This window comes from Coccinella septempunctata, chromosome 7 (assembly GCF_907165205.1).
Source record: "Coccinella septempunctata chromosome 7, icCocSept1.1, whole genome shotgun sequence".
In the NCBI taxonomy this organism is placed as follows: domain Eukaryota; kingdom Metazoa; phylum Arthropoda; class Insecta; order Coleoptera; family Coccinellidae; genus Coccinella; species Coccinella septempunctata.
In genome coordinates this window covers 4,766,112-4,787,375 of record NC_058195.1, presented here as the reverse complement: position 1 = coordinate 4,787,375, position 21,264 = coordinate 4,766,112, and the positions used below count along the sequence as shown (strand labels likewise).

Genomic DNA, 21,264 nt, shown 5'->3' with positions numbered 1-21,264 from the left:
CGAAGACAAAATGGCATAGAGCAGTAGAGCATTTCCAGGAATGTTCATTTCCCTTGAATGAATGAATACAGGGTGTTTTCGAAGGTTAGTCTTTATTTCAACAGGTTGTGGAACTCGCCAATATGAATTACTTCACCAAAAAAAAAGTTTTTGATCATCGATCACCTTTATCTTAATAGAGAATCAGGTTGGGGCTTTGGCAGCATCTAATTCACTGTTTCCTCGATACCACTGGAAGAAAATTTAGGCTTTCCATCTCCTCCAATACTGTCGCATGGATGTGTAGCGTCACATTTGAGCGGGATGAAGATCTTAATTTGATCTCCATCCGTCACAATTTTGGGCTCCTCAATATCAGTTTCAGTTGTCTCATACTTTATTCTATAATAATCAGCAAATGTCTTGATAAACTTCGAAGATCTATCAACCATGTCATTTTCCTTACGATAAACAACCTCTGGAGTCTCAGCTTCGATCTTACCGTTGTTCAGTTGGACCCTAACCTTTATTCTCTCCACCTCGCCATCTTGTGACATCTTTCGTCTGATCTGGACGTCTGTCACTTTAGGCCTTTCTTCATCTCCGTTTTTGGATTGCCCAACGCACACTACCACTCCAGAGACTTCAATATCTTCGAAAGTTTGAACCACTTTGTCGGTCAGACACTTACACTGGGTGTTAACCCCAATTTCTACCTCCTTCACGTTAGGTTTTTGTTCGTTGGAAGAGGCTGAGTAGAAAGATTCGGCTGGTGACTCCAATACAGGTTTCATGGGAACGACTGGCTTCTCAAAAAGATCCGATAGGTTGAAGGTATCCGCGGCCACTCTCTCAAGTAGGGTAGGTTCTGGAATAGGGGGAAGAGACACAAACGTATCATCAGAATCTGCAGAAACTTCTTTTTCTTTTTGCAAAACATTCATTTCTCCATTGGCACATTCAGTACCAGGGCTTTGGGTACATTTACAGGCTGACTTGCCAAGAGCTTCCTTCAGTTCATCGGCAAGGTTAACGAATTCTTCGAGTGGGATTGAATTAGCATCATTTTTCGCAGGTGATGAATCTTTTTCAACCTCAACCTCATCAACGCCATTTGATGTTTTGTTATCAACTTTATCGTTTTCGTTTGAAGGTTCCTTCTTTTTTTCTTCCCTTTTTTTTTCTTTACGTTTAGAGTTACTAGACAAGGTGGAGTTACTTTTTGAAGAGCCCTTACTGTGGACGAGACTACCACCGTTTATAGATATTGTAGACTCTTCAGAAACCTCGGAAATATTGCTAGTTTTGGATTTTTCTCGACTAATGGTGTTCTTCTTGGATGAATGACCTGCTTCACCAAAACGCTGATCAGATATTTCGTCTAATTTACTCATAATTTTGTTATAGAACTCGGTAAAATCAGGGGTCACGATATCTGTAGTATTTTTCTCGGTTTTTTCCTCTTTTACCAATTCTGACATGTTCTTCTCCTCCTCTTTCCTTTTTTTGCATTCACATCCTTCTTCTCCACCTTCAAGACAGGTAAATCGATTTCCTGCAAGACCTGTGTTTGTCTCCATCTCATTTACATTCAATGCTTCAAGCTTAGCTCCATCCTCTTTCTTATCGCACTCGCAAAAATTTTTCTCCAACAGAACTTTCAATTCGGATAAAATTTCATTAAGTTCATCTTTGGTCATGCAGTTTTTATTCGTATCAGACTGGCCAGCCACTTCCCTAACAGCAGCGTCGTTAATGTATTGCACCTCCTCTTTTTCCTCAAATTGTTCGTATATATTAGGCTTGATAACCCTCGGATCAACTGATGGACATGTGCAAGCAAGAAGGTGCAGTTCTTTTTTGAGCTTCTCCAACAGTTTATCGAACATTTCATCGTCAGCGTTCAGTGCTTTCATCTTGAAATTTTCTATCAAATCGTCAGTTCGTCCTTGTTGACTGTCATCAACAATATGTCTAGGTCGCCGACTAGATCTTGGTTCACCTTTAGATGTGTCATCTACCTGCTGAAATGCTTCCAACGTATTTTCTTCGATTTTCTTTTCTTTCATTGTTTTTTTATTGTTCTCTTCATCAACATTTTTATACGCTCTAGTTTCTTTTCTCTCAGGTTGTTTTTGTTTGATTGTTTCGTTCCTCTGTTCTTCTTCTTCTTCATTCTCTTGTTCAACTCTTTCCGCGGTACTAGTTGCTGGAAATATGTATGATATGCAATTGGAAAGAGCTGATACGGCTTTTCTAGCTATGTCGTTGAACCCTGAAGAACAGGGTTTGGGTGGGATGATTGTCAATATTTTGGGATCTTCAGTTTTTCTTGGTTTCTTATGTTCGATGAGCTTTATCTGGACGTGCTCCTTATTTCGTTTCTTTTTGGGTACAAGATCTTTTCCGGCATTTGAACTCGAAGGACATACATTAACAGGTGTATTCCATGGGGGTGTGTCAGCATCATATTCATAATCTGGAAACAATTCATTTCAACCTGAGATCAACATGAATAAATTTTATGTTGACTTCACTTGAATGAAGTGGTTATATCTATTCACCTGAGATCTTTGCTAGATCCTGAATATCTTCTCCTCTTAGATTGCAATCATTTTGGCAGCAACAAGAAGGTGTTGATGTGGATTTGCAGCAGTATCTTGATCGTTTCCCAACCATACCATGCAAGTTTCGTTTGAATGAATTCTAAAAAAATTGTTTTAACCCTTTAAATTCGTTTGCATCTTTCACAAATTGCATTCCTAGTTTTTCGTGATTGTTTTATATGCTATAAAACATTTCTCCCAGAAGAATCATCGATGATCTTAATGTGATACATAGGAGATATTTCAAAAGAGCAACTCTTTCAGTCACAAATCCTAAATTTAATTGAGCTTGGTGCAACTGCTCGGTCTTGACAGGGAGACAAAGGATAAATGTAGATTGGTATGAAATACCATCTATCTAGGCATATAGCAAATAGAAAAAAATATCGTGCGAGAACAAAAATTTATTATATGTACAGAATTTTATCGAAATGGGTGGCCAAGAGCAATTCTTTTAATGTCTATTCTAATAATGAATCCCATAAGGACATTTCCTTCTAGATGCGTTGTTGCAATAGTCCATCTTCCTTCCAGTCCAGTTCTCCATCCATTTCTTCATTGCGGTTTCCGTATCGTGACAACGACACGGTTCTTGATAAACAGCTTCACCCTTCCCTGGTTGAAGCATAGAAATTGGTCTCCTGTCACCCTCCTTCCCTACACATCCATTATCAGACAACACAGAGCAGAAACAACGTGAATATGGAAAACAATTTTTAGTGCTGATCATTTTTTTCGGCATTTTCATCCTACGTGCGTGAAGTTCGTACCTCATTGGCGAATAAGGCGATAAGAAAGGATCGTAGGTGGTGATCAGAGCTTTCAAACCCTTCAAATATGACTCAATTTCGAAGTAGGAACTTGGACACATCATTTGCTTCGAATCGAAGCAAACTTTTCGATCTACAGAAGCACAACCTAGCTTGGAATTATACCCAAACGATGTTTGGTGATCTTGCACATTATCCCTATCCACATCTATCCTTATGACAGGAGTTTGACGTTTTGATTCAAGGACTTCGGGATACTTCTGCCTATCTGTGGTAACTGGAGCTGTATCCAGTGGGTTTATCTTACTCACTCCCAAATTACCCTTATCTTCGTCAGTGCTGGAAACATTTGGAATCATAAGTTTTGCAGTGGTTATGTCTTCGAAAACGATTTGATCACCTTCTATGTTTGAAACCCCTGAATTGTCTTGAGCTGCTGGTATAGGAGGAGTTGGATTCATGTCGGAAGATTCAGTTGTGACAGATATTTTTCCATCGAAAATCGTATCAACTTTCTTATTATCTTTCTTCATGTCTCTACGTTTCGGTTTTCGACTTTGGTCGAATACTACCCCTTCGAAATCTTCTGCTTCCATTGCTGCCTTCATCCTTTCTGTCAGTTCAATTATAGAATGAATCTTTTTCAACTTCTCCACGAAAAGCTTTCGGTTGAGATAAACTAAAGTTCTATCAATAGATCCTTGTAGTAATTTCTTTTCAGATTCATCCAACATATCTAAAAGCGTTTCTTTATCCAACGCATTCCTCATTTTTTCTATTCTTTGAAGAGTGACGTTGAGACTTTCCAGTTTCTCGCTAAAAATTTTCCTATAGCGAGCTTTGATACCCTCGTCGATATCTTGCAGAAATTCGTTGTTGGCTAAGAGAGTGAAGAGATCTCCCTTGCCGATATTTTCTCTCATATTTTCGGATATTTCTAGCATAGACGCCATCTTGTCGAATTTCTCGTCCAATAGTTTCTGGAATAACACCTTGGTTGAGGAATTTCGTTCAGGGTTACAACAGTTCGACTTTTCATTCTCCTTCTGCGAATTACAGATACATTTCTTAATGTATTCCAGAGTGTCCTTCTCCAAATCGAAACATCGTAAATATTTCATGCACGGGTCAGAAGGTCTACCATCCCCACAAAATTTTTTCTTCTGCTTTTCCAGTTCTTGGCAGCTGCAATACTTCTTGAAAGATTTCTTAGGCCGGCAAATTTCACGATAGTTTGGTTCAGAATGAGCTGGACACGAATAGCTGGCTTCCAGAAGATGATTGTATCTGACCACATCTCTTTCAGCTTCTATTTCCTGGTGTACCTTGAAAGAAGCACATCTATCGTTATCATGGCTAGAGCAGCTGGATGGATCACAGCAGGAATCTTTGAATTCTTTTTGAATGGTTTGAACCGAGAGGGTAGTTGTGGGAATGATACATTGACAGTCCTTATTTTGATCAACACGTTCATCGTTTTCAATCATCTCCCCTACATCCTCTTCGTCATGAATCCTACAATGGCAAAATACCTTCGGTTTTCGCTTGGGGATACGTCTCCAGCAACAGGGTTGAACTTTAGCTGGATAACCAAGAATTTTTGGCAGTGCAAACAGAGGCGCTTTCAAGCGATATTTCGTGCAAGGTTTTCTCAAGCATACATTATCTCCGTAGACCATTTTGTGCAAACATGTTGGAATCTTGGAAGTTGCACATCGCAATGGATCACAGTTGTACGGCCATGTTGCATCTGATTTTTCTGCAACCGTTGGCTGCCATGGTATTTTATAATACCTCTCACCGCTGAACGAAGGATGCTCTTCAAGAAACTGATATCCTCCTCTCTTAGCCGGATTACACCACCAGGAAAATGGGCTTTTAACCTCTTCCGAGCAAAGTTTGTAATGTTTTTCTCTTTTTCGATTCTCACCAGTGAAACATGGTTTTCTCTCTGGGATTACAAGAGATGGTTTCTCTTTCTTACTCATGCTACTTCTCTCTAGGAAAAAATAAGAAAAATAATGTTAGACATCTGCCTGATTCATCAGAAAATAAAACTCCATATGAAATTAAGGGAAATTTATTCAAATAACACGACATTGTTGCAATAATACTTGTTCGATTCAAATGAAAGTCATGAGCTCATTATCTCCTGCATTTGACTCAATATTGTAGTATTCACAATTTGGTACGCATGGAACTCTCCTGGGAACACTTGATGTCCCCTATATTCTTCTACCATCCGGTTGGTAGCCACAGAAACCTCTGCATCCTCTGGTTGAGCAAGGACACTCCAAAACTCCCGTTCTCAGCGTATCTCCCAAAAATCCATCTTCTTCGATTATCTCACGTTGTTCATAAGGACGAGTACACTTACAAAGTTGTTCAAAGTTACAATTTTCCATCGTCTTGGTGCTGCCATAACCAACAGCTGCACATTTAGCTTCCAATACACGCCTGAGAAGAACTCTCAAGCAAGGAGGTGGAATGGGGGTCGGAGTATCAACCATGACGTCCTTTCTTCTGTCTAGAAGTTTGATCAACGGTGTAGAGGTTTGAGTGGTAGTTGCACCAGTGCAGAAGTATGGCTCTTCTATTTCGGTTCCTTGTTCTCGTTGTGGTATTGAAGATTTTAGTGGTTGAGGAGATTTCTTGGGTGATTCCACTCTCTCTCCTACTTCTCTTTCTGCATTTTCTGCCAATCCCTCCGCCAGTTCCCCTAGGACTTTTTTCAGTACCTCATCAGCTACATCGTCTTTCTCTTTTTCAGAGAGTAGTTCTTTTTGTCCTTTCGTTTTCTTATTTTTATGTTTCCATTTTCCATTAGGATAAAGTTTGTTGGGTACATAGGTTTGAGGAGGACATTTCTTCACAGGTATAATTGAGTAATGCTGTGGTCTATTTATAATTGCTGGTAGGCAGCACTTGAAATGTTCATTGTAACACGGACAACACCGAGAGTAGCAAGATGATCCAGCACATTGATTTCTAGTTGAAGGACAGCACGGATTTCGACAATTGAAGGAGTATCTGTTACTGCAGTAGTAGACGAAGGCTGAGTTATTGTATGGACATTTCTCATCTGGAATCTTCGTACTCGTTTTCTTTGATTTCAATACATTTGAAGGACATGAGGAATCTTCAGTGTCAGATGAATTATCCGGCCTTTCTTCGTCAGAACTTTCATCCTCACACCTCTTCACTACTGAGTTATCCTTGTATTCTTTGGTGAATGGCATCTCTTTGAGTCCCTTGTTGGTTCATACACTGCGAAAAAAAGCTCGATGAAAGATTGCGAGACTATATGAATATGTTCTATTTTCCCTTGGACAGAAAAGCATCCAGCGCACGCGCAAGGATATTTTGATCGAACTCGTCTAATTTCATGGTATCGTTCTTTTTGCCAGTAGCTGCTTTATCCTGAGGTTTCGTGATATTTTTCGAGGAAGATTTGGAAGCGACTTTATTTTTAGGTGAAGCTTTAGAATTCGAAGCTTTTTTGTCTTGCGAAGCTCTCCTGATGGGTGTTTCGCAGGTTTTGGAGGGAACTTTACACGGTTGTTTTTCATTCGAAAACAATTTTTCGAAAATCTTCTCCCTGATACAACTTCCTTTCACGTCGCATTCCACCTCCGCCTTTTTTGTCTTCGCTATAACTGGCTGATGTACCAGTCTCATACAGCTATCTTTCGAACATTCCCCGATTTGTATTTCTTTCTTATCTTCCTCGAATCCCCAGTCGTCGAGGGAATCTGACGATTTACGTTTGGAACAAAGGGACTCGTCCCCACAGAGTGGTGAGCAGTCTTGCCCTCTCCTGAAAATACACTCGACGTCCATCTCGTCGTTTTGGACACCTTCGCAATTGCTGGTTTGGCAGGAAATCTCGTCGGTTTTGAACGAACACGACCCTTTGGCTCTGTCATCGAAAGTTGTAGACTTCAAGCAGCTAGATCTGCGTTCGCCTTTTTCTGGTACACTTCGTGCGAAGGAATCCAGCAACATCGACAAATCCGACTTGTCTGGCTGGGCACAGCATGCCGATATCTCTTGTTGTAGGTTCTCGACGAACTCGCAGTATCTCTCGTCTTTAGCCCTCTTACCACCAGCCATCTTCGAGCTGTTGGTGTTGGTGCATACAGCAGAACAAGATATGTCTTTGTATTTTTCCGTTTTGTTTGGGTATTTTATCCTTATTTCGATCGTGTTCGTCTTACATTTCCCCCCTTTATCGCCATTGACCGGACATCCGACCAGCTCGGATTGACAGATGATTCCGCTGCTGTTTCTGAAACACTTGATGTTGGATAGGAGCTTGTTGTCGTTTCTGGTGTCTCGTAGGATACTTGCTATTTGATCGAAATCCGATGAGGCTATAGTGGCCATCGAAGCATTCTCGTCGGGGTGTGTACCTAAGCCTTCCACGAGTTCACAAATGTCGCATTTATGTGACGGGTTCTCCTTGTCTGCATCGCAAACTCCGCATGGTGTTTCTTTCGGAAGCACATCAGGCTCTTCTGCCATGTTCTTCATTATCCTAGAATTTGGCTGACATACGCAGAATCTCTTGTCTTCTTTTTCGCCATAAGGATCAGCTGATATATACCCTTCTTTCACACTCTTCATCTTCAACAAGGCTCTGCAAGGACAGGGACATCTTGGTCCCGAATTGTGCGAAGAGCAAGCTGGATTGCAAGCAGCGTCATTATTGATCTTGAGGTCGGGTACGCACTCACAGCTAGCCTTCTTAGGCTGATGATCCCCCTCAGCTGTTATGGCGGTTTTGGGTTCGCAAGGTTCAGTACAGTCGCATTTATGTTTCTTCGATTTAGATTTGCCACTCCTGCTCCTACCACTCGAGTGTCCCCCTGTCTTTTTCTTCGCGCAACCGCAGCGTTTTACGGTCGCTTCACCCTCACCTATGGTCTGCATCGTGGATTTTCTCTGACAGTCGCATTTCCTTTTGATTTTCATCCCATTTCCGCTTGTGAGGGAAGAAACTGTAGGGTCCATTTTACAGTTCTCTTTGAGTTCGGCTGATTGCTCGTTGATTTTTTGCACCGACGTCATCTGACCTCCCAGTTTCATATCAGAAATTTTAAACGATGTTCTGGTATTTCCTGCCGGTTTTGAAACACTCCTTGATCCCCTATTATCGAAACTCTTCCCGTCCTTCGTACATCCACAATTCTTCTTTACCTCATTGGTTGGTGGTGTTTTGGCTGGTTTACAATGACAGCAGGTATTCTTCTGCTTGCAATTACACTTCATCTTATTGTCCTCGGGACTCTGTTTATCTCCGCATTCCGAGGATATACTCATCTTGTTCTTGTTACCGCAACCTTCGATCAGGGATGGATATATGAGACAACTGAAGGGGTTCTCGATGTTCATATAATACGTCAAATTGAGATCTTGAATCTTCGACCCAGATTCCATAAGATAGTCCTCGTAGCTGATCAGTCCCAGGTTTTTTCTTCCCAATAACAATTTGGCATTACAGTTCAGCACTTCGGAAAGGTATTTCTCAAATACCCTAACGATCAACTTCGGATTGCTGGCCCCTATTCGTTTTACGGATTCTAAATTTCGGATGGTGATACCTCTCACTATTCTCTCTGCGGATTTCTCGACGCGTTTTAGTAATTTGTGCGAAGATATCCTATTGGGATCGAATTGTAGTTGGTCGAAGAACTCGTGGTTGTCTTGGCGTCTTCCCCTGGAACTTTTGGCAGAGCTGAATTCCTGGATCTGATGTTGCCTGTTACGTCTGGGATGTATTTCAGTTCGACCTTGAAGAGAAGATGGAAAGGAACGATTGACATTCCTGTCGCTGGCCCTTGCAATGAAGGAATTAGATGTGCGGTCTTTGTGCTTCTTACTGCTCAGAAATGACAACATTTCTACTTCCTCCAACAGAGCTGGTATCAGACAGATATTCTTCTTCATATTAATTTCTTCAAGGTTCTCGACCACATTTCTCATACATCCCTGGGCTGATTTGCTCGTATCTAATCAACAGAGGAATTAGTTTGGATCTTTGTTCTATTTGGTGTGTCCTTACCGTTACCACCTTTGGTATTTTCGTGTCTTAGCCTCTCCAATTCTGTTGGAATTGATGAAGGGATATTGCTTGCGCTATTAATATCTTCATCTACCACCGATGAGATGCTCGATGCATATCTGGTCTCATTCTTTCCCTCTGGTGTGGAGTTAAAATCATAATGGTTAAATTCGAGTCCGCTCGTGGAGCTTAAATCTTCTCTGGAAAATTATTTCTTGTTAACTGAGGTAGTTATCGATTGGAGTATGGAATTTAATGAAGAGAATTCAACCCATGAATCATTCAGAGGGTGATCTTGTAAGAATCAGAGTAGAAGAAAGCCTATTTTCTCCTCTATACGAGATTTCTTGTATAGAGACTCAATTCTTCTTCTTCTCATCAACCTTTGGTCGCTCAATTTGCTCGATGTTTTTCTTGGAGGGCAATATCTTACTTTCTCCTTGGATCTTGACTTTTTCGAGCTGATTCGAAAGAGTCCTTGGGATCTTAAGACAAAAGCATTTTTCTCGAAGAATTTTTTCGATAGAGTAGGAGAAAAACTTGGGTGTGCGTGAAAACTGCCAGATATATTGCTCCGATCGTTCTGAACCACGAAAGCCGAATTTCTAGGCGTTGAAGTTATCGAAAGTAATTTTTTCTCGGGCACGTCATATCCTGAATTTTCCCGATTCGGCAGTACTTTGAAATTCACGCATTTTGTTTTGCAATACTCTTCTAGCTCGGCCAAGAGCTGTTCGAATTCTTCACATTCGCACTCTATCAGATCCTCTGTAGAGGTTATGTCCTGCTTGGCGATGTTATTGCTCTTTTTGTGATGTTTCGACTCTTCCCTATCATTGTCGCCACAGAATGTATTGAAATTTGAATTTCTTGTATTCCTGGACCTTCTCTGACTTTTTGGAGATTTCACCATGGATCTCCTACGCATCTTTTCAGTTGATGCAACCTCGTCGACTTCACAATCACAAGGTTGTCTGTTTCTCCTGCCGGAGGTATATTTCTTACGGATCGGTGGGTCATCTTCTTCGGAACCAGATGAGAGGTCGCAAGGATATTCAGTAATATCAACGTCATCGCTGGACTCTTTATCGCAGATGCAGCAGGAACAACTCTCGTCTTTTCCTTCGAGATCAGACTCCTGGACCTCTACTGCTTTCGATGAATTCCTGTTTGGACTTTCCATATTCACCACGAATGCTTCTTCAACTGACGTTCTTCTAGACTGGTCGGTACTTTCGTCAACTGTATCCTCGTTCACCCCTGAGGTGTCTTGCGTGGTCTCATTTGGTTCATCAGGCTGATGTTCCATAGTCTCGAATTGGGTGTTTTTACTTTGGTTAGGTTGGCATTGGCAGCATTTATCCTGTAGCTTTGGGGGTTTTTTCTTAGACTTCGGACACTCGCACTTTTTCTTCTCCTTTTCCATGATTGTTAGGGAGCAGGAACAACATTTATTCATTCTATTTTTAATCCGTGGCTTTTTGTCAGCGTCATAAAAGGGACACTTGTATGGTGATTGTCCGGGGAAGGGCTTTTGGTTATTTTGCCCTTTGACTTTGTTTCTCTTGTTTTTCCATGGACATGCTTCGTGTTCGCATAGCCTTCTATTACCAGTGCCAGTGGATCGGAATCGATTTTCGCAATCGCATTCTTCTTCCTGTTCTTCAGAAGTTTCATCTTCACGCTGACGCTCGAGACAAATCTTAACACATCTGGGATATTTATTAGTTGAGCATCGTTTCACCGGGGTCTCATCAGACTCATCGTCTTCCTCGTATTCTCGAAAATCTTGTTTTCCCGAATATTTGGTCTTTTTCGATTGTTGTCGCTGAAAACTTGTGGAGTTTCTGCAATACGAATTCTGATTTTGTCTGTCTCTCCTCAATTTTTCCAGTTTATTCTTTAAAAGCCTACATTTGATCACTTCTTGATGCTCATTAGCTGGAGGATTACTGCTTGGTTTTTCACTGAATTTCAACTGGGAAATAACGAATTTTTTCAGGTCTTCCTCCATACTTTCCTTGATTTTCTGGAGGCATTCGCATGTCTTTTCATCTGCATTGTTTGAAGGCATACTCTTTCTGCATGATGTTGAAAACTGTGCATTCCCCTGACTTGAATTCTTGTTTTGGGAATAGGCACATTTTGTTCTTTCGTTTAGCTGCTCAGTTGGTGGATTGCTACACTTTGGTGCTGGACTGTTAGCTCTTACAGATTCACCATTATCATTAGCCTGCTTCACAGAAATCGTTATCGTCTGATTTCCTAGACTCAAGGTAATATCGCCTGGTTCTACTATTGTGCTCTTCTGAGTTATAGGTGCACATTGGACTTTGTTGTTTTTGTTAAAGTGAGGACAGTTTAAGCATTTATTACTGTCGTCATCATTTTTATTCGTTTCATTCGAATTATCGGTTTTATCAGTTTTCGCTTTCGTTGGATTCGGGTTGTTCTTCAGAATTACTGACTTCGTCTGCTTGGGCACAGTCACGTGAAAGGAAACCATCGAGGAATCTTTCTTACACTTGCAATTCTTTTTATTTTTTCGTCTTTTCTGTTTACATTTAGTGGGCGTTTCTTTATCTAATTCCTCTTCTGGTTGACAAAGCTTGGAGTTGCATTTATTCTCGCACAAACTTCTGATGAAACTCTGAAGTCTCAACCTTGATATTGCATCTATATGAAGAGGAGGTGTTCTTGGAGTTCTCTTCTTGCTACAATCACAACATTCCTCCAATTTTTGTTTGATATTTTCGGTTTCAATGTTCCAGTAATAAACTGGTTTGATTGTGTCCGAACCCTGGTACGGAAATCTGCGTCTGTCGGTTTCATCTGATGGACAAACGGAATTGGAGCTTGTATTCTCAGGTTCCTCGAAAAATTTCGACATATCTGTTTCTAACGAACTCGACCATGTTTTCAGAATCGTCTCTAGGATATCTTTATTGCCATTTTCGGAATCTATTTCAGAACTTCTTATATCAGTGTTCGTGTGGTCTTTGTAAGTTTGTTTTACTGTTGATTCTCTCTTCTTTTTTTGTAGTCTTGTCTTTGTTATTCCAGCGTGTCGGCATTTGTAAATTATAAGAATTGTTTTTGATTTTCTCCCATATTCTATCAATGAAAGAAAAATGTCAGACTTCTTTCTCCATGCAACAGGTAAGGACTTACCGTGCAGTTTTTTATCAAGGAATTGCTCGATGATTCTGGACATTGTTAGTTTGACCTTCCTCAACTCCTGAGCGAAGATTTAGAAGAATATTAAACTGAGCTCGAATTATAGTTCAACATCAGCACGACGCATCTAGATTTCAAATATAATTTCAATACGGAAACTATCAAAAAAATCAGTGGCTCATAGAAGGTGAAAAGAGAATGAAGAATATGAATGTGGTCTAGAGCAAATATGAAAATTTCATTTTCTAATTTGCTCTCTCGAGAATGTTTTCTGATGAAATCTCCATTGGTTATATTACCTATTCAAGTTTCCAATAAGATATATTTTCTCGAACTCTGACTTCAGGGGAATAAATTGCACTTCATCAGATATCAGTTTCGACAGAAAGAGCTTGAGCAGTCCAGTTTCGGTTGTTATTGTTTGTCGTTTTTTGTCTTCACTTTTGTCCTGCAATGATCTCAGTGTTAAGCATGTTTTGAAGTACAAAATGATGGATGGATACTTACAGATAGAAAACTTTTCATTCTTCATACTCAGGAGTATTGGTTAAATTTATTGTAGAAATTTTGGATGGAGGTATTTCGACATGGAATTTGGATTTATTTTGACAAATGTCAAAAGTTGAACAGAAATAAGATCAATGGTGGTTGGTGAATGATTTACGAATGAAGTGTCACCTATTGGTGAATGAAATAAGGAAGAGCCTTGGTTTATGATTAGACAGAATTAGAAGAATTACAATATCACTTTGATTTTTGATCAAGCTTGATATATTTTTCTGTTCCGGCTTAAATGCAAGTGTTCATTCAAGATTACTCAGAAGTTTATATGTCCAACTCGTAAAACCATGTCTCATAAGAGTGCATTTTTGAAGCAAGTCATCTATTTTAAGAGTGCTATTTTTTCAATAACTAAGGTTTTTTGTGAGATGAGGACTGGGCTGGAGGCTAATCTGCCAAATTCTAGAAAATATTAGACGAAACAGAAAATCTAAGATGAGAGCAGTTATGAATCATATATCTATTATTTAATAGATCTATTTATTATGATAGATATATGGTCCTACCACGCAAACTATTTGTAAAGAACCAAACTAATGTGCTGTGTATTTTGCTCATGTAGCAATCGATAATACAAATTTCACAATATCAAGAACGTCATAAAAATTTCAAATATTCTAAAGTTGGAGTCACTTCCTCAAAAGATCTTCTGCTCCAGACTCCCTATTCATTTCAGGTTTCAACTGACCCTCGCTGGAATTTTCATATTTCGACTGAAAATCCAAACGGTTCACCTGACTCTGACTGAGTATCGTCTCTATGTATAAGGGCTGACAAATCAGATTAGATTTAAAAGAATCCTCCATATTTTCAGATTGTGCCTCGTTTGTTGCTATGGGACAAGTTGAATATTCGTTTTGGCAGTACAGTTTGAAGGTATCATTAGCAATGGAGATCTCCTGAAAACTGTTTTCCATACACAGAATAACCAACTGGACTAACGCTCTTTCTTTCTGAGATTCGGTATGCCAGAAGTAATCTTTCAGGGACTTCAACAATTCCTGTTTTCCCACGTCCGAATGCGCTGATTCTAGAGTCAGAGCAATGGAGCAGAAGTTGGTCGAATCTATGAAAGCGCCGATCTTTTGGCAACAAAAATTCCTTTTCACTATCTTGGTTGTGTTGATCGCTCTGTTATTCCTTCTGGATCTGCTAGAGCTGAGCTTTTCGACCTTCAATCTTTTAGATTCGCTCGTTTTCGATTTTTTCTCCGCCGTGTGAACTTTCCCCGACGATTTCACGTTCATTTGCGATCTTGATGGATCAGATGATAGTTTCTGGTTGTTCGAATGGAAACTTTTCGAACAGTTCTTCTGTACTTTTTTCACAGCCTCCGTGCTAGCAATGAAAGACCTTGTTTTACGTGATTCTTGTGGACTTTTTGTTCTCGATTTCTTCCTTGAGTTATTATTGGTTTTCTCGCTTCCCGGATGAAAATTTGTGTTTTCCAATAGAGCGTCAGCCTTCAGAAGATTTTTCACTATACCACTCTTCTCTATTTTGTTCTTCACTCGGTCTACTGTCATTTTCGGTATGACTTCCAATGATTGATGAGGGATAGCTTTAGATGAATCTTTCCTCATCAATGTGACTATTTCTTCGGAATCTGTTGCAGATTCTACCCCTGACACGCAATCTTGATCCATAGTTGATTTGCTGGTAGCACTGGAGATACTTGTTGGTTGCGATGTCTTATTTTTGTCGATTTTCTTCAATTCACTCTTATGATTATCATATTCCATTGAGTAATCCATGTTGGGAACGCAAGATATCTGGAAATTTCTTGGACTTGATTCTTTATTCGTGCTACACAATGTCAAGGGAGGCATTTTTCTTTTACTTGGACTGGGAGGGTGAAAATTCCTATTCTTGACTCCTTCTGAACGATGATCCAGCGAGGGGGTTATTTCTGGTAACTTGATAGTACTAAACATTTGTTCGATCTCTATTTCTAGTTCCTTCACCTCTTCCTCAATAGTATTCAAATTTTTATCTTCTTCACTTTGGTCGCATACGACTGTTTCTTTTTTGTCCAGGTTGTTGTTTATGTAACTCCAGAGATTTATATTATCTTTTCCTTCTCCATGGCCATCCGAATCAGCTGAATTATTAGGTATGCATTTTTCTTCGAAAAATATCCTTTTCAAGCTTCTTTCATTCAGGATTGCATCCAATATGCCGTCTTTTCCTACTTTATCATCTGCGCAGTCTCCCTGTATGGAAGGTGTGAGTGGTCTTCCATAATTCACCTTGTTATGATAGATCGAGTTCGATATGTCCTGTAGTGTATCTGTAGAAGAGTAACGAAATCAAAGTTTTTTCAGTGTGAAAGATTAATTCCTTACCATTTTCCTGGGAGTCTTTATTCCAATCATTGTTCCAATCGGCGTCGAAGAAATCACACACTGTAATATTCGAAGCCTCATAAAATTCGTCGTCTGTAGATTCTTCCATATCAATCAAGAATTTAACAGCTACAAAGATTATTGTAGACCTAAGCAATTGCTCAGTTTGCGAAAATCATATCTAAATTTCAACTCGTCTAATATATGTGGTCATATTTGGGGATGTTCTTGAAGAATTATTTTCCGAATGAGAAGTAAACAGTGAATTTCGAAGCCAAAATTGCCGGTGTATATGAAACTTCGTTCATAATATGTCATTGTGGAGCAGAAAATTTCATGATACATATCCCTAAACATAGAACGTATTTCGGTAGCTGTCACACAAAAATATCAATCCTCTTTCGAGGAAGGCTTCAGTCTTATTATGACTCGAAGTAAAAACAACTATGATTGGGTCTTACAATACTGCTCCACAGCCTCCTCCCATTAAAATTTAGAACTGTAATTTCTGAAGGTAATAATAATGAAGATGGAGGATTAAAATTTTAACGGAGCTTCATTTGGGCGTGTGGCTGGAATGAAGTAGAAATAAAGAGTATTTCTGATTAATGAAAGCACCAATATATCCCAGAACATTTTATTGTACATAAAAGTCAAATGATCAACCCTTCTTGACATATTTACATTTAGGATTCTGAGGGTTTCCAGAAACCATGAATTTTTCAAACGCTTTCTTCAAATCACTATAATCCTCTGTAATCAATTGGAGATCTCCCTTCCTACTCTCGCCAAAAATGAAATTATCAGCTCCAGAAACGTCCAAATGCGATAGTTGATTGAAATTGTTTCCTCTCTTTAATTTCTGCGCTGGTATTACTCTTGGTTTCACTTTGGAAGAAGATTTTTTAAGTTTAACATCATCTTCGCATTCCCCTAGCTTAGAAAGTTCCCTGCAAATACTACAGCTTGTTCCTGATCTATCAGAGAAACATCCTTTTGACGACGAGGGTGTTAATTTACCCCTCATCATGGATGAGGACGACACGGATTTTGCTGCACCCAACCTTCTCCTTATGCTTTCTTTAGAAGTTGCCGCCTTTGCGTCCTGCTTACACTCGCCACTGAAGGAGCACACTTTTTTGAGCGATGCTCTCGAATCATTCGGTCCAGACACGTTAATGCAGATGCTGCAGCTTTTAGATTGAGTGACAGTAGACGCATTCACGCGAACAACCGATGGTGTGCAGGAAGGTGGTTTGACGTCTGGCCCAGAACAAACGTTCTTCTTCAGGGAAGGACAAGAAACGCTTTTTACAGCGGTACATACGAAGCTTGGTCCAGTTTTCATATTGCAAGTGGCAGGTTGCGCTGCCCCTAGCCTCATTGGAGGAGTACAAGGTGGTTTCTCGAATGGGCAAGGTTTTGGAAGGTTAATTTTACACGATGGTGGGCATATATTGCTGAGCACTTGACGCGCTTGTGAAGCCCCAGAAACACAAGTTGAGGGTTGGCTATTCGCCGATTTCTGGGAGACGCAAGTCTGTAATTGTTGAGGTGGTGGGCATGTACGCGATGGTTGAATGCAAGCCGATCTTTTTGAAGGGCACACTTGCACCGAGGTCTGTTGAACTGCGAATTTTGGAGAGGTGCTCGGTTGGCACTGCGTGGTTGCAGATAACTGCTCCGGGCAGGCCATAGCGGAACAGCTCTTACCCTTTCCAGCCTGAGTTGTTTCAGAAAACCTGATCTGAGAGGGTTGGGAACATGGTGTTTTTTGCATGGAAGATCGCATTCCAGTATCAACGCATTGACTGATTGGAGCTTTAGGTTTCGGTGCTTCCTTAGTGAATGGACAAACGTACCCAGTTGGTTTGGTCGTAGATTGAGAGTAGCTGGCCGGACAAGTTGCAGCTCTAACAGAAGGACAGGAGCAACTAGAAGTTTTCGAAGCTGCACTAGATGGACAAGAGCATACTGCTGGTCCATATCTATCAGTCATACTTCCTCTTTGCCTGTAAACCGAAGAATCGAGAGCTGGACATGACGAGGTTTTCTTTTGAGTACATTTCCCCTTATCCTGAGAATTATCGACGTGCACACAAATCATCGCTGTTTGAAGTAGCTCATTACTGTTGGAAGCCTTCTTACAAGCACAATCTCCAGTTTTCATATCGTTAATTATGAAAAATAACGAGAAGGATCCTAGAGAAGCTATGTCATCCTTATTAGGAGGACAAGAACAGAGGCTCGATTTTCGTTTATCTTCAGGACCTGTTAAGCTCTTCTTCTTCAACGAAGAATTAGATTCAGCTCGAATGCCTTTCTTAGGAGTTGGTTTGGGAGGCTTTTTACCAGTTGGCTGACTGATTTTTTTTGGTGGTTGTGTCACCTTTTTCTGTGGAAATGGTGGTAAAGGTTTGTCCTGGCATAATCTATGAGGTATACCGCATACCCTTGTGACCAATGGACATTTCGTACAGGATCTATCCGATTCCTCTTTCTGCATACTCAAAGAGCATTTTGGTTTCAAGGTATCGGTGCACACATAATTGATTGCCGTGGTATCAATTGCCATGCAACATGTTTGACGAAAATCCAGAGGCTTCTGGTCATCTTTCCTCAACCTATTTTCACATGATAATAATGAACAAATTTCGGAGTCATCTTGAATCCCACGCTGTTTGCTGGTTGCTCCTTCATCGGGTTTATGCTTTGGCGCTAATGGGGGAGCAGAGATTTCACGAATGGTTTCACCATTACATTTGACCAAAATTTTAATGTCAGGGTATTTATCATTTTGTCCACTTTCTGGCTTAACATTACATTCGTCACAGACATAACTTTCTGTTTGATCATCCATGTCGGTCACCAAACTTAAAAACAAATTATCTCCTAGTTTGATTGATACTTTATTTGTATCTGTATTTGGGCAACTGTCACTTTGTTCAGGACATAAGCACTCTGAGGAGGCAACAACCTGATAGTTCTGGACGCATTTCTGCAGTGATTCAATTCTCCTCAAACCTAGAGGTATATTACATTGTTTTCTCTCATCTTTAATATCGGTAGATGAACAGATACACTCGCATTCATCACAGATCACTCTTGGGTTTATAGCTAACGATGTTCCAACGAGTTTTATGTCCAGCAAAGAATCTTCTTGTGGCCGTTTCGGAATCTTGAATATTATTTCTGTCTGCGATTCAGAAATGTTGCGGTTTGAAGAAGACAACATGGGACACCTGTATGTAGAAATATCTCTGAGTTTCTCATTATCTATTTTTTCCAATGTCCTAGGTCTTCTTGAATCGTTATATGAGCTGAATGAGCAAGTTTTGCAGTTGTAAAGGAAATGGTGATGGAAGTAGTTGTTCGGAAGTTTTAGCATCATGTCTTCAGATGAAAATATTTTCAGTAGATCCTTCGATATATACCTGGAGAGTCCTTTTTCTGGTGTGGTGAAATCTGGGAACAGAAAGAGTTCGGTCAAAATGTTGTTCTGTTTTATTTCAAATGTTCTCACCTGTTTTAGACTCACTCGAATGCTCTATCAGCTTCCTATCTGTTTCAGTGAAAAAGCCAATCTCTATCGAAGGACTACTTGCTGCTTGGAGGCGGCATGATAGGGATCCATTTACGTTATTTCTAGACATTCTTGTTTTCATGAACTTTGCCTTTGCGTTTGATACTTCAGCTGAAAATTCGCTGAAAAATTTAAAGAAATTACTTGCAAATTACCTAGGTGCAACCGTTAGGTCTTGACGAATTTTTAACTGAACCCATCTTTTCGAGAATTTTTCGAAAATCAACTTTGGTGGTGAGAAAAAATCACAATTAATTTCAAAACTTTATTCGACACAACTCACAACATGACCGGGCATAACAACTAAATTAACAACAATCAACTGCAAGACTGTGATGAAAAACGAAAAAAAGCCTCTCTTAAGCACTTCTCATCGTGGCTATCGAATTGCAACACGAAAGAATCTTCTAAAAGTTCCATTTGTCGCCTTTTGAAACTGAGATATCGATAAATATGTTTGTTGTCGTTCTTGCGATCCTGTTGCTTGAACTTGAAGGGGTTCGGATCTGTGAGCTCAATTGGAAAACAATCAACACAGAGCTCGCTGAACATACCATTTGCTTCGCTAGTTTGAGTACAAGAATCCTGCATGAAGCACACTTTTCTGGGTTTGCAACGGCACTTCAATTTTATGCGTTCGATTTCCTCAATGAATTTGTCGAGGATAGGAATGATTTCGTTTTTGTCGATACTGAAACATTTTGAATTGCAGGTTCGATCATCAGTTTTTTCATCGAAATTATCCTGTTTCTGTGTTTCAGTTTCATCACAGACACAAGACACAGCAACTTCTTCAGGAGATCCTTTTTCATCTGCTGCATCGTTCTGAATGATATTCTCAGGAAAGAGGAATTTAAGTTTGGTTGCTTTAAGTGGAGTGTATTCCACTTTACTGATAATGCTGCTCCTTGGTAGAATCAAGGAGTCCCTTATCTGGTGATCCTTATCAGTAGATTCTCCTGCTTGTGCCTTGCGTTGCCCTCTAATGTTTTGATCCATTGCTCTAACGTTTTTCCCATCATATCCTTTGTTTTTGGCAGTCTGGCCGTGACTATCAAGTTCTTCATAGGTTTTTTTCACTTTTTCGACCTTATGTTTATTAGTTTCGTTTTTATTTCTGCTGGATGAATGTTCTTCTTTATATTTCCTTGTTATAGATCCTGTGAATTTATACCATATTCATCAACTCGAACGAAGAAGTAGACAGTGCGACACAGAAAAATTATTTGTCAGGATAACTCACCCCCTTTGTTATTAGCTATGGTCTTTCCAACGCTTCGTTCCAGTTTATCTATATCTGTGAATAATAGTGGCCTTGGCTTTTGCAACTCTCTGGACATGGCACAGCCCCTTGCCAGTGCTGTGAGGAGTACGTGTTTTTCATCTTTGCAATAGCATTCGTCATTCCTGACACAAAACTCGCATTCTTGCTTCTTTTTAATGGCCCTGATCAAATTGGAATATCTGCTCTCTCCCCTTGTGGAGAAGCTTCCAAATCTGCTTGCTAGAACACGTTCGTAGGTTAGTTTGTTCCTTTGGAGCTCTCATCATCCCTTACCAGGCTTTCTGGACTTTCTTCCAACGTGGCATTCGTACAGCTCTGGAAAAACTATACGGGCGTTCATCTTCTGGAAGTAGACTACATTTTCCGAAGCTGAAAGATAAGCTTCGCATGAATCTCTCTCAGTTGTGAAGTTTCGGTAAGATCTACTTCCCTTTCTGCCGGAGTAAGTCCGAACAGTTTCCAATCCAGCGGAAATGCGTGTTATCTCCGAGAATTCAGCACTGCTACGAACGTACATCAGATCGTCGACTGTCTCTCGGTTTTCTACTTTTTCGAAAACTACCCCTTCAACATCCATGTTGGGAAAATCGACGATTCTCTCGAAATCCGATTCGTAAGGATTCATCTTGGTTTGTTAAAGGCACCACTCCTAAAAAACCCCCATAAGGTTTCAATGAATCCAATAAACGAAAGTGGAAGTTTCCTCCCATGGACCAAGAAAGTCACAGGTTTTGTGAATTTTCTTTGGTTGTTGTGATGTCTTCACCATCTAGCTGTACCCAAAATAACCAGCTTAGTTACTGGCTTGACTAATTGGTAGCAAGTTTACTGCGATAAACCTCTTTTTTCTCAGGATGATTTGGTCTAAATGCATTCCGAATTACATCTAAATTA

The 21,264-nt window shown here is 40.1% G+C and overlaps 3 protein-coding genes across 6 annotated transcripts; all 3 read right to left on the bottom strand.

Moving 5' to 3' along the window:
- Positions 1-75: 75 nt before the first annotated feature.
- LOC123316576 lies at positions 76-13,234 on the bottom strand. Of its 4 annotated transcripts, none has more exons than XM_044902723.1 (4): positions 13,104-13,234; positions 12,896-13,044; positions 2,544-2,685; positions 76-2,458 (listed from the first exon to the last, which is right to left on the bottom strand). In XM_044902723.1, exons 3-4 carry the CDS (start codon positions 2,656-2,658, stop codon positions 207-209), a joined length of 2,367 nt encoding a protein of 788 aa, XP_044758658.1. In that variant the 5' UTR covers positions 2,659-2,685; positions 12,896-13,044; positions 13,104-13,234; the 3' UTR covers positions 76-206. The 4 variants fall into 4 exon arrangements, with proteins under 4 accessions (XP_044758658.1, XP_044758659.1, XP_044758657.1 ...); XM_044902721.1 differs by lacking the exons at positions 76-2,458; positions 2,544-2,685 and adding exons at positions 9,164-12,533; positions 12,591-12,723; XM_044902724.1 differs by lacking the exons at positions 76-2,458; positions 2,544-2,685 and adding an exon at positions 3,019-5,354.
- A 444-nt stretch (positions 13,235-13,678) lies between these two features.
- LOC123317020 lies at positions 13,679-15,802 on the bottom strand. Its single transcript, XM_044903368.1, has 2 exons — positions 15,503-15,802; positions 13,679-15,447 (listed from the first exon to the last, which is right to left on the bottom strand). The coding sequence occupies exons 1-2, from the start codon at positions 15,609-15,611 to the stop codon at positions 13,787-13,789; spliced, it is 1,770 nt and encodes a 589-aa protein (XP_044759303.1). The 5' UTR covers positions 15,612-15,802; the 3' UTR covers positions 13,679-13,786.
- A 3,534-nt stretch (positions 15,803-19,336) lies between these two features.
- LOC123316341 lies at positions 19,337-21,014 on the bottom strand. The gene is made up of 3 exons (XM_044902371.1): positions 20,644-21,014; positions 20,329-20,589; positions 19,337-20,245 (listed from the first exon to the last, which is right to left on the bottom strand). Exons 1-3 carry the CDS (start codon positions 20,993-20,995, stop codon positions 19,404-19,406), a joined length of 1,455 nt encoding a protein of 484 aa, XP_044758306.1. The 5' UTR covers positions 20,996-21,014; the 3' UTR covers positions 19,337-19,403.
- Between the last annotated feature and the right edge of the window lie 250 nt (positions 21,015-21,264).